This window comes from Euprymna scolopes, chromosome 19 (genome assembly GCF_053919585.1).
Source record: "Euprymna scolopes isolate OS-2025 chromosome 19, ASM5391958v1, whole genome shotgun sequence".
Classification (NCBI taxonomy): domain Eukaryota; kingdom Metazoa; phylum Mollusca; class Cephalopoda; order Sepiida; family Sepiolidae; genus Euprymna; species Euprymna scolopes.
In genome coordinates, this window is record NC_136500.1 from 112677425 (window position 1) to 112690264 (window position 12840).

The window sequence follows — 12840 nt, forward strand, 5'->3', positions numbered from 1 at the left end:
CAAAACAAATACGAACATGATTATAGAAACAATCCTCGCGTTGACAAAAGCGGATTTTACAAGCAACTGTCACAGACGGACATATTCAAAATCCTCACCACTTCGCATTTTTAATATACAACTTATCACAGACAGACACACATAAAAGAATCTTTCTTTTATTTCAATAAACATTTTTTTTTTCAAAAACTAATCCAAACAAGGGGTATTGTAGCAGATGAAATTCCAACAAACAAAAGGAGGAACGAATTCTCATGGCTGGAGATTTTGAATACACTTCTAGGCTTGTCCAATCAGAAGCCAACTCTTAGTTACGTGGCCGAGTTTATAAAAGGTTAAATAGGCAACCCTTTTTCTTCCCAGATCTTGGACGGACAACAACTCCACGTAGAACAGACCTATCGCCCTAACTTCTCTCTTGGGACTCAATAAGTCAACATTCGACCTATGGGCTTGGAGTTTAACTAAGGCATGAACACAAATACAAACAAGCCATCATGGCTACCTTCACATGCGGTACATACACAGACTTTCTTTCTCATAATACAGTATTGTGTCTAATCATTTGTGACGCATGCTTCCAACTACCAACTTCTAGAAGAGAAATAATCCATTATATCAACGGACCATAACTTCAAACACACACGAACTCTTCTCTCTTTCAACAGGCTAGTATAATCAATCTCTCTACACAGAAACCCGCTTCCTTATTCTTACATATGAAGATGACCAATAAAGTTGTTTATAGAGATTTCATGTTTTTCATTTCCACAAATCCAAAATAAATTTTCTTTCTTTCTTATAAACAATAAATGCTTACAACTTGTCTAACATAAAAGAATTAAAAACTATATTCGTTTTCCAAGGAAAATAAATCTATTTGCATTATGCTACAAGAAAGATAACCACAATGGGATTAAAAATCCAAATAAAATATGTTTGATTTTTTAATTTCTTTAAATTAAAAAAAAAATGTCAGACAGAGGAGGTTATCTCCCTTGTAGCACGTTGTATGCAGATTTATTTCCCTTGCTCGATTTGTTTATATATCAGTCATTAAAAATTCAACTTTTGTGTTTTTCTTCAGTAATTCACATGTAGAATTCAATTTATACTAACTTACTGTTTTTTTTTTTTTTTTTTAAATCAGTAAATATAATGATTTTATGTAATAAGAATTTGTTTAGAAATAGTAACATTTATTGAAATTACCCTAAAATAAATGTTAACCTATTGAATGTGCAAATGTACGAATATTTTTTTGTCAAGGATTCCTTTATTATTTAAGGAAAGTAATGATTGGAAATGTATGAAATAAAAGAGAAAATAAATGTCTGAGTGAACAAAAATGTTGTAAAGATTGTGATAAGAAGCTTGTTGCATTACAATTATGTAACAAGGTTAGGGTTAGGGTTGGGGTTAGTAGTAGGTTGCTGCAATTGTATCCATCCTACTGGCCTTGCTTAATAAGAAAAAAAGTGACCAGGTTAAAGTTAAAAAGACAAACCTTTTTCCTACAATTTACATTAATTTTTATTCAACAGTTTCAACAGAGAATACAGTCCAGAAAGAGTTAGGAGCACAAAAATATATAAAAGGATGGTTTATCTGGCATGTATGAACTATGGAAATGCAATTGTGTTCAAGTCTAATTCATGATGAGAAGCAGTCCAGGAAATATGATGTCTTGTCAATGAGTACAGGGTTAGTAAATGTAGAACAGTTGAGGTAGTAGGGTCAGTTTGGCAGGGGGAAGCAAAAGAAAATGTGGAAGCAAGTGATAAGGATGAGTTTGAGAAAAACCGGGATCAATAGAGCTCTGGGCAGGGATATAGTAATTTGGAGGTAAATTTTTAAAAGCCATCAAATACAAGCATGTAAAACAAGTATTTAACTAATGGTGATGATTGTTTTGGTGGTGATGATGATGATGATGAAATTTAGACAATGCATTTATTTGTTAAAGAGATAAATATAAATAAATATTTTTGACTGAAGAAAATGCAAATTGTTTTTGATTAAAAAGATTATTTGCAAAGCAAGTCAGTTTGAAGATATGTTTTTTTTAATGTTTGCCACGATATGACCTTCAAGTGATATCACATAATATCTAATCTGAAGGCCATTGTGATATCAAGTTATATCACATATGATGTAACCTGAAAGTCATTTCTTTTAACTTCTATTAGAATTGGGAGTGCTATAGGATAGCCTGAAACTCTTTTACCCCTACACATTTTAATTTTCACTAATTTTCACCTCAATAGTGCTAAATAATCTATTTCAGATGCTTGATATAGGAAATAGGCTGCCAGCAGGGAGACAATGGCTAAAAGATTTGACAAACCAACTCCTCCAAAGATGACAATACTATGATGAAAATATAAACGGTTTCTTATAAGATTAATTAAGGACAAAATAAGAACAGGACTACCCTCTATGAGAAGGTGGACATGTGCGACTATGGTGGTATCTCGACTACTAAAACAAACACCCACAAAATTAGTATTATTTAGATTGGCATTGCCCTAGATAGATAATATCTAAAATTTACAAAAAAATATTCATTGTTTGATCATGATTGACACAGATTTTCTCAAATGGTTTTCCGCCCAAATTCCGTACAAACTAAATGGAAATAACTCTGTTGACTCATTTCTCAGGATATAGAAGTTTTAATATAAATATGTTACAGTTTTTCCCCAGGTAACACCGACTAGCCCTGCTAGTTAAATATGATTATAAAAACGATTGGAAATTGCTTTCACAACATGAATTAAAAGATAGCAGAAATGGCTGACTATAATACAATTTCAAAAATAATCATGACAAACTGACCAAAATGCTATTTCAAACTTAAGCATGACAAATTAACCAAAGTACTATTTCAAATTTAAGCATAACAAGCTGGAAAATATGCTATTTCAAACTTAAGCATGACAGATTGACCAAAATGTAATTACAAACTTAACCATAACAGACTGACCAAAATGTTATATAAAACTTAAGCATGAAATAATGACAAAAATACTATTTAAAACTTAAGCTTGACAAAGTGACAAAAATGCTATTTAAAACTTAAGCATGATAGACTGACAAAAATGCTATTTGCAACTTAAGCATGACAGACTGACAGAGCATCTAATAGAGTTGCATGGATGTATCTACAACAAGATGCATCCATTCAATCAATTCAATCACATTTAGTGATGAAGTCTTTTCTACAAAATAAAAAAAGTACAGTGAGTCTGGTGAAATGGAGTTCCTGGCAGGAGGTTAGAGCCAGTAAAAGAGCGTGAATGATGCCAATCAAAAGGCTTGAACCACTTAGGCTTAAAAGAAAAACAATAGAATCATGCCAATGCCTTCCTTAAAAGCCGTTTTATTTTGTATTTGTCAGCATCTTTTGCTTCTTCCAGTCTCCTCAATTTAAATTCTATCTTCTGGTTGTCATGGTTACCAGTTCCATTCGCTTACAACGCTGACTGAAATGTGCAAATAAAACATTCATCATCTCCAGAAAGAGAAAGACAACAGAATTTCACGTTTATACGAATCGTTGTGAAAAGAACATTGGACGGCTTCCGCTAAAATACTTCTCGCACTGCATTGGCTTCTTTGATTACAAAAGTAAGAGATGGTATTTTAGCAAGGATAAGTAAGAACAACAAGATAAACATGGCAAGAGAGAGAGAGAAAGAGGGAGTGGGAGGATAGGAGGGGAAAATGCAAGAGGAAAGTGGGAGGAGGTAAATAGAATAAGAATGAGTCTTGGTTATTTATTGAAATTGTATGATTGTAATATTTAGTGATTAAAAAAGAATTAACACATTATAAAGAGTGGTTGCCTAGCGGTGGCTCTTCATACAAAATATTTGAAAGAGAGGCTTGGAGATTTCTATTCAAAAAAGAAAGTTCAGTTTTTTTACAAGGCAAGATAAAAAAATGTACTTGAAGATAGGTGCAGAAAGATGAAATGAGAGTAACAGCTTCTGAAGAAAAGGGACATCAACTGAACAACTTTATTCAGTAATAAAGAATGATATACAAACCGAATAAAATAGACTGAGATGGGTATATTTGCTGATGACACCACGCTCTATAACAGGCATGAGGGGAAAATGAATGAAAACATATCCAAGGCAATGGCGGAAACCTTAAACGAAGATCTCCAGTCTGTAGTAGAATGGGGGCAAAAATGGACGGTAACGTTCAAAGCTGCCAAGACTAAGCTCGTTCCCTTTAATAGTTACAAGAAACCTTCTCAACCACCAATAGCTAAAGATACATTAGCTGAAAGTACTTCGTTCAAACTCCTCGGCTCAACGTTCACAAGGAACATGAGTTGGAACAAGGCTGCTGCGAAGAGAAGGGGGCTCTCTCTACTGTGCTAGAAAGTTACTTACGCCTGAAAGTATCCTGTACATCTACAAGGTCACCATTCGCCCATGTATGGAGTATTGTTGTCACATTTGGGTTGGTGCATCTGCTACTAGTCTCTCACTCCTAGCTAGACAGGGTTCAAAGAGTCACCAACCTGATAGGTCTTGAACTCTCATTTAAGCTTCAACCTCTGTCCCATCGATGAAATGTTGTGCCCCTCTGCCTGTTTTACAAGTATTTTAATGGTGAATGCTCTAATGAACTACAAGTCCTCATACTCCCTCGACATAATTTCCCCGACAAACCTGACAAGCAGCAAAGTCCCACCCCTACACAATAGATATCCCTAGACGTAAAAAAAAGCCTTCTACTCTAATAGTTTCTTTTCCAGAACTGCTAGACTTTCGGATTCCCTTCCGGGTTCCTGCTTCCCCAACTGTACTGACATGCAAAAGTTGAAGTGTAATGTGAACAGCTCAATTCCCTACATAGTATCCCAGCAATTTATGTCCCTAATAGTAGCCCCCTACATCAAAGTGGCACTGTACCTTGTTTGGGGTAAAAATGTAATTACAAAAAAAAAAAAGAAGAAGAATGGTAAATATACAGAAAAGAGAAAGTAGCATAAATTTACTCATTCTTGGACTCTGAACAAGTGTTTTGTTAACAGTGTTATGGAGTCCATGACATGACGTTAATGCGTTACTAAGTGAACACAACTTCTTTGTGCCAGGGAATGCAAAGGGGACAATAAAGGTAACCTATGATGTAGATCAAACCCAGGATTTCTGCTGATGAGTGTGCACCTGTGTTGCGAGACAGGCCAATGAGTGTATTTTAGGTGTGAGCAATTAATGGGAATCACAGGCCCACACACATACACCCTAATATAAATAGAAATACACATGGGGACTTTTTGGTCAGTCAGTCAGTCAGTTGAGAGTTGAGTTCGAGTTTCGAGTCTGACAAACACAGTCGTCAAATGGAGCATCTTGTGAAGCAACAAGAGGAAGCTATGTATGGAAGATGAATCAGTAGAGAAATTCCCACCCTCCTTCTAAGGATAGGTAGAGAACAGAGGCGTGCCATTCAGCCATGAAACCAAAAAAGTCCCAGATAATGAGCCTTGTGTTGTTATAAGCTTTTTATTCCAGGCAAACTGACATGGTCAAGAGATGTGACAAAAATATAAAAAGGTATGCTTCTGCTTTTATTTTATGAATCCCTCAGAGGGACTGAGGTGCCATAAATATGAACATTGACACAAAATAAGCAGATCCTATCCTTCCCTCCCATCTATCTATCCACAAAAGAACAATAGGTGTGCAAATTATGCTTCTGAATTTTTTAGGTGAGAATCGATAATTCACGCATATGTTTCGATCAATGTAACCACTGACCTTCTTCAGATGTATCTTGTCGAATTTGGGAATCTTCCTGAATCCTCAGCATAGGTAACACTCGAAAATACAATTGGAAATTATTTATGTCACATGTATCCAGTTATCACCGACGAAACAAGAGCATGCTATTCCCATGGATTAAATAAAAAGTTCTGTTTGAAATTCTGTGCAGATTCCAGAGTTCAACAGAAAGATTCTCAAATTCGACAAGATACACCTAAAAAGGTTGAAGGTTACATTGACTGAAATAAAGAACAGTCAAGATGAGCTCAGATGTCTGAATAATCCAAATAATATGTGTAAATGTTGGTTTTTCAGCAATAACATGGAAGGCGTTGCTTGAATTTGAGGCTCATGGCATAATGTAATTGTAATTTCATTGTTAAGCATGTCAACTGTAGGAGAAAAAAATCATGACAAAAAGGTTGGAGACTTAAGCATTTGAACACCTTATTTGATTCTAAAGGGAGCAACAAGTGGATTACCTCTTCGGCAATCTATGCAAAAGAGAAAAGAGACTACAATCACAAGGATTAATCTAATAAAATGAGTAGCATAAGTCTAAGCATATCTAAGTGCAAGGACTTCATAATTTAAGCAATTTTCACTTTTGTTGCATCTATTTCCTCTAATCTAACCATATCTTATAAATTTGAGACACAGTGTCCCATTTTTTCATGAATCTATGAGTCACTAAAAATTTTTCTATTTATAATCAAGGTATAGAGAATATATTTTAAGTGAAAATTGTACAGAGTGGAATGATAAAATTGTCACCATAGAAAAGACGACCTAATTCCATTTCCATTTGATGAAAACCGTTTTTCTAGATATACGAGCCTGATTTCATACCTGCTATAATAATAAAGTAATGCTCACTGAGCTAGCCCCTGTTCTCTCTAAACTCTTCAACATAGTCTTTTTCCCCTAATAGCTAGAAAATTGTCCCTGCGGTACCAATATTCAAGAATTTTCATGAAAGAAGTGACCCGCTCAATTATTGCCCCATCAGCCTCCTCTTTGATTCATTAACCAATCAAACGCCAGTCAACTATCCCATAAATGCTACTCTTCTTTCTGGCAAACAGAGAAGCTAGAGTGGTTGCCCTTTATATATCCATCTAATAGTTTCTCATGGACTGTGAGACTTTGAAATTCCCTCCTTGTTTCTTGCTTCCCTGACTGAAGTTTAAATATAATATGAACAAGGATCTTGCACCTCAACTGCTCATATACTCCCCTGTATACATGATCTCAATTAGTAGCTGCTTATGTCCAAGTGGTAATACAATACACCTTGTTATGGGGTGAAAAAAAAAAACAGCATGTAATGTAAGATTCTTCTAGATCAGGGCATTTATAGCAAAAAGCAACTCTTAGATAAGGGAATATGGATTTCTATAATTGAATTGAATATATTTTAAATGAAAATGGTACTCGTCTCTTTCTTTATGAATGGATTAATACATTTAATTTAAAAAAAATTATTTTTGCTTGCATCAAACCAGAAATATTGCCATTAAGGCTTAAGGAGTGACTGTAATAGGGGCCAGCTTTATAGTAGACAACTTGAGAAGGGAGTTGAGCAACAAGTTGTTTGTTTGCATTGCTTTTAAATTTCTGCAAGTTGGTACATTTCGGGAACAGGAAGAGTATTCAAAAGATAAGTGGTCTGAGGAAAGAAGCCATTAGAATAGAAACTATTCTGGCATTTTAGGAGCTCTACAATGATGGGGGTAAGATTTTGCTCTTGGATGGGTTGGGAGTAATTATGTTGAGGGAATACAAGTGCAATAAGTTTATCAGAGCACATTTCGTTTTTACACCCAGTTCAAAAGATAGAGCAGTTAGTAGTTTGTGCACCAGCTCAGAGGTGGAAATATAAGATCTTGCGTGATAAAAAGGTTAGGCATCCAAATATTTCACCCTAAAGATAGACAGAAGCAACTCTTAGTTCATGAAAAATGGATATCCATAGTTAAGTTTGTAATTGTCATCATAACAAACTATTTTCTCTTGTGGATTAATGCCCCCTTGCTGACTAATGTGGCCATACACTGACCAGTTAGCTACTAGGGCGCATTAACCCTATATGTCCCTTAAGAAACTAATTACCCCTGTCAGGAACTATCCAGCAGCTAGGAGTATAGCTCAGACCACCAAAGAAGACATACCTCTCTCTTCTCACTCTCTGTTCACTGACGCCCCCCCCTCCTCTCTCCCAGGCTGTGACCGCTTCATTGAAGATCTCCACTGGACAACCTGAGGACACTTTAAGTTTCTGCCTCCTAATACAAGAACATTCTAGAATTTTCTATTCCTATTCTTTCTTTCACCTCGGACACAGTCCTCCTTTCGAGATAAACTCTTTCATTGTTTTGTTCTAAAAAAGATGTTGGTTAATTACTTTGCGCTACTGTGTTGAAAATTAATCTTTTATTAGAGTTTTTTTTTTTTTGCAGTCACGCATAAAAACTACCTAAAACCCTATCTTTCCACGAAAAGGCATCGTTTTTTTTTTATTGTCGGTAATCCAGTCTCCAATTTGAAAAGTTATAAAATGGATCAGTTAAAAGTTAAATAATATTTTAAGTGAAAATGGTTGTTGCCACTTTCTTCATGAGTGCATAAGTCCAGAGAAAAGTATTTAAAGAGCATCATTGAGCCCTTTCCGTGAGTGGTTAGGGTTAGGTGGACAACATTGATGTGGAGGTGCTATATAACAACAAAAATCTGCGATGCCTTTCATTTCTCTACCTAGAGCAATTGTTACAGCAACTAATCATGCAACCACTTAATGTATAAGCTAAGTAGAAAAGCTAAAGACATAGTATAGAGAGAAGACATTCATGAGGAAAAAGTGATCAAGAAGACATAATAGATTTGTCACAGTGCTTACCTCAGCCCGTTCCCATCTATCAACAATGAATTTGCTTTCACCATCAAGTTCTTCAAGCGCATGGCAAAAATCTGCCTAAAAGACACAAAATGAAAAAAAAAATAATAATAATGCATATGGATATATAATATAAAGAAACATCTTGTAAACAGGAAGTCGCAATCATATAGCAAACACATGAATTTCTAAATGATCATTCTGATAATTGACCTTTCAAAATACTCACAGAAAATGTACAAAGCATCACTTTGGTCTCAACAGGAGACAGTATTCCACCATGTTTCTCTGCCATAGAACAAACTGCCAGAGGAAGTTGGAACAATGCTTACCATACTCAGATCCATAGTGGCTTTGAATAAACATTCAGATTGCATAAATATTCTCTTTTTCTTGCACTTTGCTATTCATTCAAATGAATTTAATTTCTATTCGAAAACCTTGCTAAATCAATACAGCATACTCTGTACATATAAAGGCCTAGATATCTTTTCATATAGAGTTTTATCATCATGTGCTGTCCTTCGTGTCTGAAGACGACTCCCTGTGAACCATCATTCTCCACTTGTCACGGTCGCGACTGAGGGTCTGCCAGTTTCCAGTAGGGATCAACCTGTCCTTTAGATTTCGTTTGACGGTGTCACGAAACCTGAGCTTAGGTCTGCCTATGTCTCATACCCCATTCTCCAGTTGTGAAAACAGTATCTGTTTTGGTAGTCGGGAGTTCTCCATTCTGTTTACGTGCCCGGCCCATCTCAGGTTTTTCCGGATGAGCAGGTCATACATGCTTGGGAGGTTGGATTGTGATAGGATCTCCCTGTTGCTGACAAAGTCATACCACTTGACATTTAAAATCTGCCGGAGGTGTCTCATCATATAGGTGTTGAGCTTGCGGGCTACCAGTTTGTACACTGGCCAAGTTTCTGCATCGTATAAGAGTGACGAGAGGACAATGGCGCGGTACACCAAACATTTAGTTCTGAAAGTCAGGTCTTTATTTTGCCAGACCTTCTGTTTGAGTTTTCCATAGGATATGGAGGCGTTAACCATTCTTGTAGAAATCTCCTCGTCCATTTTGTTGTTGTTCATGACCGTGGTCCCTAGGTATATGTTTTGCTGACATTGTAAAGCTCCTGGTCTTGAATCTTAATTGGCTGGCTTGTTGCTGATGATCCAGGGGATTGTTGGTACATCATTTCGGTTTTCTTGATGTTAATCTTCAATCCGAAGGCCTTGGCTGATCCTGCGAAGTGAGTTATTATGCCCTGGGCATCCTCGTGACTATGCGCTACAAATGCGGTGTCATCAGCAAACATGAGCTCCCATACGGGTATCTTTGTTGTTCTATTTGCAGATTTGTATGCATTGACATTGAAAAGGTCTGCTCCCGGCCTAGATTGTATAAAAACACCCTTATCACAATTTCTAAAGGCATGCCGAAGCACAACTGACAGGTAGAGTGAGAAGAGGGTTCGAGCGAGGATGCAGCCCTGTTTGACACCATTCTGCATGTCGAACGGATTGGAGAGCTCGCCCTTCAGCTTAACTGTGGCTTTCATGCCTGAATGAAGGGCTCTGACAAGGCTGGTGAAGTGTGCAGGAAAGCCGAGCTTCAGCAAGACTTCCCAAAGAGTGTTTCGATCCACTGTGTTGAAAGCCTTCGTAAAACCCACAAAGATCATGTAGAGTTTTATAACAACAAATAATAATTTGGCTTATCTAAATGCTTCACTGAAGTTTTATGATTCATGTATTCTAAAGAAATGTTATCATATATTGCAGAACATCATACATTTATATTGATCAAAACCTGATTTTGAAAAAAAAAAAAAAAAAAAGAAAAATCTTCCTCCCACTCCATCTGTATCGTAAAATAAACTGCTGAAAAATTCAATACATTTCTAACATTATTTTCTATTTTCATATTAACTTGTCTCCTCATCACTGGATATATATATATATATATATATATATATATATATTGATAACCAAACCAAGCCATTGAACATCACTTATATATATGTATACTTTCTATCTGTATCGGCTGAAAAGGTCACTAGTTACTGGTAATTAGAGAGCTCTCGAGCAGATAAAGCTTATCTAAAAGTTAAGTCTGTCTTTCATATAAACTGTATCGCCTGAAGGGGTCTCTAGTTACTAGTAACTAACTGACCAAAACATGCTCATGACTGTGTAGCGACATACTAATGCTTATGAAAAACAAATACAAAGTATATCTCGCCTCACTTTGGTATTGCTACAAAAGATTGAATAACTCAAAAAAAATTTCTAACAAAATAAGATTACTTTCGGTTTTAAAGACAATTGTCAGGTATTAATAATTGAAAATAATCTATATATCTATAAAAGTGAACGTGTCTGTGTGTGTGTGTCTGTCTGTGTGTCCATGTATATTTCCCAATGCAATAACTGTCAATTCTTAGTCTACATACTCGAAATTTGATCTACAAGTTACTGAGATTTGGGAAAATCGATGTGATTGGTTTTCGGCCAGAAATTTGGTTGTTAAGGGGTCAAAGTTCAACGATTTGACTTTTGAGAACTCTACCAAACTCCTCCGACAATTTTGGGTCTAAACACTTGAAATTTTAGATATAGGTTTCTTGGACATGGATTTAACTTAATAACTTGATTTGAGCCCAAAATAATAAATGTTAAGGGATCGTAATAGGGGTCATAGTTAATAAAAGTGATCGTTTTTTTTTTGTTTTGCTCAGCATACACCGCCAAACATCCGGGCAACGCCGGGTACCCATGCTAGAATAAATTAAATTAAAAGTTAAATAAATTAAGGTTAAATAATATTTCTAAATAAAATAATTAAAACGATTCTATTACAACAAACACTTAACATCTAATCTAATTATAAAAATAAATTTTCTCTAATGAAATGTACAAATGAAATTACTCATTGAACGTAGATTTCTTTTGAATAAATAGAAATCATGCTAGAAAAAAAGTGTATATAAGTCCGTTTTCAATATGAAAATTAATCTGTGAAACGGTGTACATTTTTTACACATTAATCAAATTGTAAACAAATAAATGGACAAGAACATGACTTTATTATAATATATATATATATATATATATATATATATATATATATATATATATATATATATACTCACACTGACAAGATGCAAAAAAACTAAATAAAATGTCTTGAGAATTTTTGAAGAATACTAGGCTCCCAGATATCTAGGCGGTTCATTGAGTAAATGACTCGTGACTCATATGTTGTCTAGATCAATGACGTTCAACCTTTTTTTATCCCACAGACCACAAATTCTAGGGGAATGCTCTATGGATCACTTCATTATATTATTGAAAAATACATTTTACAAAATCATTTTTTTTATTAACTATGATAGAATCAGTTTTTAAATTTTGCAAAATAATTGTTTAAAAAAAGTTGTATTGGTGCTTTTTAATCACGTTTTGATAGTCAATAACAAACGTTTTATTTAGTTTCAACCTAAGCGTTCCTCTTTCATAAACATCCAATCTGTTTCTCTTTTTTGTGAAGATGTCAGCAACAGCTGAAAAACCCGCTTCTACTAGATTGTTGGAAAGGATAATATGCTGGGTTCAACTAAGTCATAAATTTGTGAATTTGTTGATTTTATTTCAATACATCCCCCCTTCATTTTGAACTCTTCAGGACAACTTTGAATTTTCTTTTAAATCCAATATATATATATATAATACATTATATTATACTTCAAATGTTTTAAATTGAAAATATTAAAAAAATTTTTTGATAACCAAATCAAGCTGTTGAACATCACTGATGCAGATAAAATATCAGAAATTATCTCTTCTTTATTTCTCTGGTTTGATAAATCACAACATTCTCCTATGATTATGCCATTATTTTAATGGAATCATGGAACGAGATAGTAAGATCAGCAATCAAGATCCACAGTTTTGGACGTCCAATGATGTAAACGCTTCATCTATTAGATAACTCGTGATACTTAAAATAATGAGTCAACTAGATAAGGATGCCATAAAAAATCTCTTCCCTAAGGGTTTGATAGATGACGTCATCATTTATTGATGTAATTCACTGTGCATGTTTATCCAACATCTTTTTTATGGATGACATCATACTTCAGTGACGTTATCCAGTTA

The 12840-nt window shown here is 34.9% G+C and overlaps 1 protein-coding gene across 17 annotated transcripts in view; it reads right to left on the reverse strand.

Annotated features, from left to right (window-relative positions):
- LOC145239882 (oxygen-dependent coproporphyrinogen-III oxidase-like) overlaps positions 1 to 12840 on the reverse strand; it is a 985985-nt gene that overhangs the window by 192777 nt on the left and 780368 nt on the right. For 16 of the 17 annotated variants that reach the window (XM_080103476.1, XM_080103478.1, XM_080103489.1 and 13 more), the window contains one exon: positions 8686 to 8760. The exons of the other annotated variant lie outside the window; for it this stretch is intronic. In XM_080103476.1, the coding sequence (XP_079959602.1) occupies positions 8686 to 8760 (75 nt within the window). The remainder of the gene's footprint in view (positions 1 to 8685; positions 8761 to 12840) is intronic. 17 annotated transcript variants of the gene reach the window in all.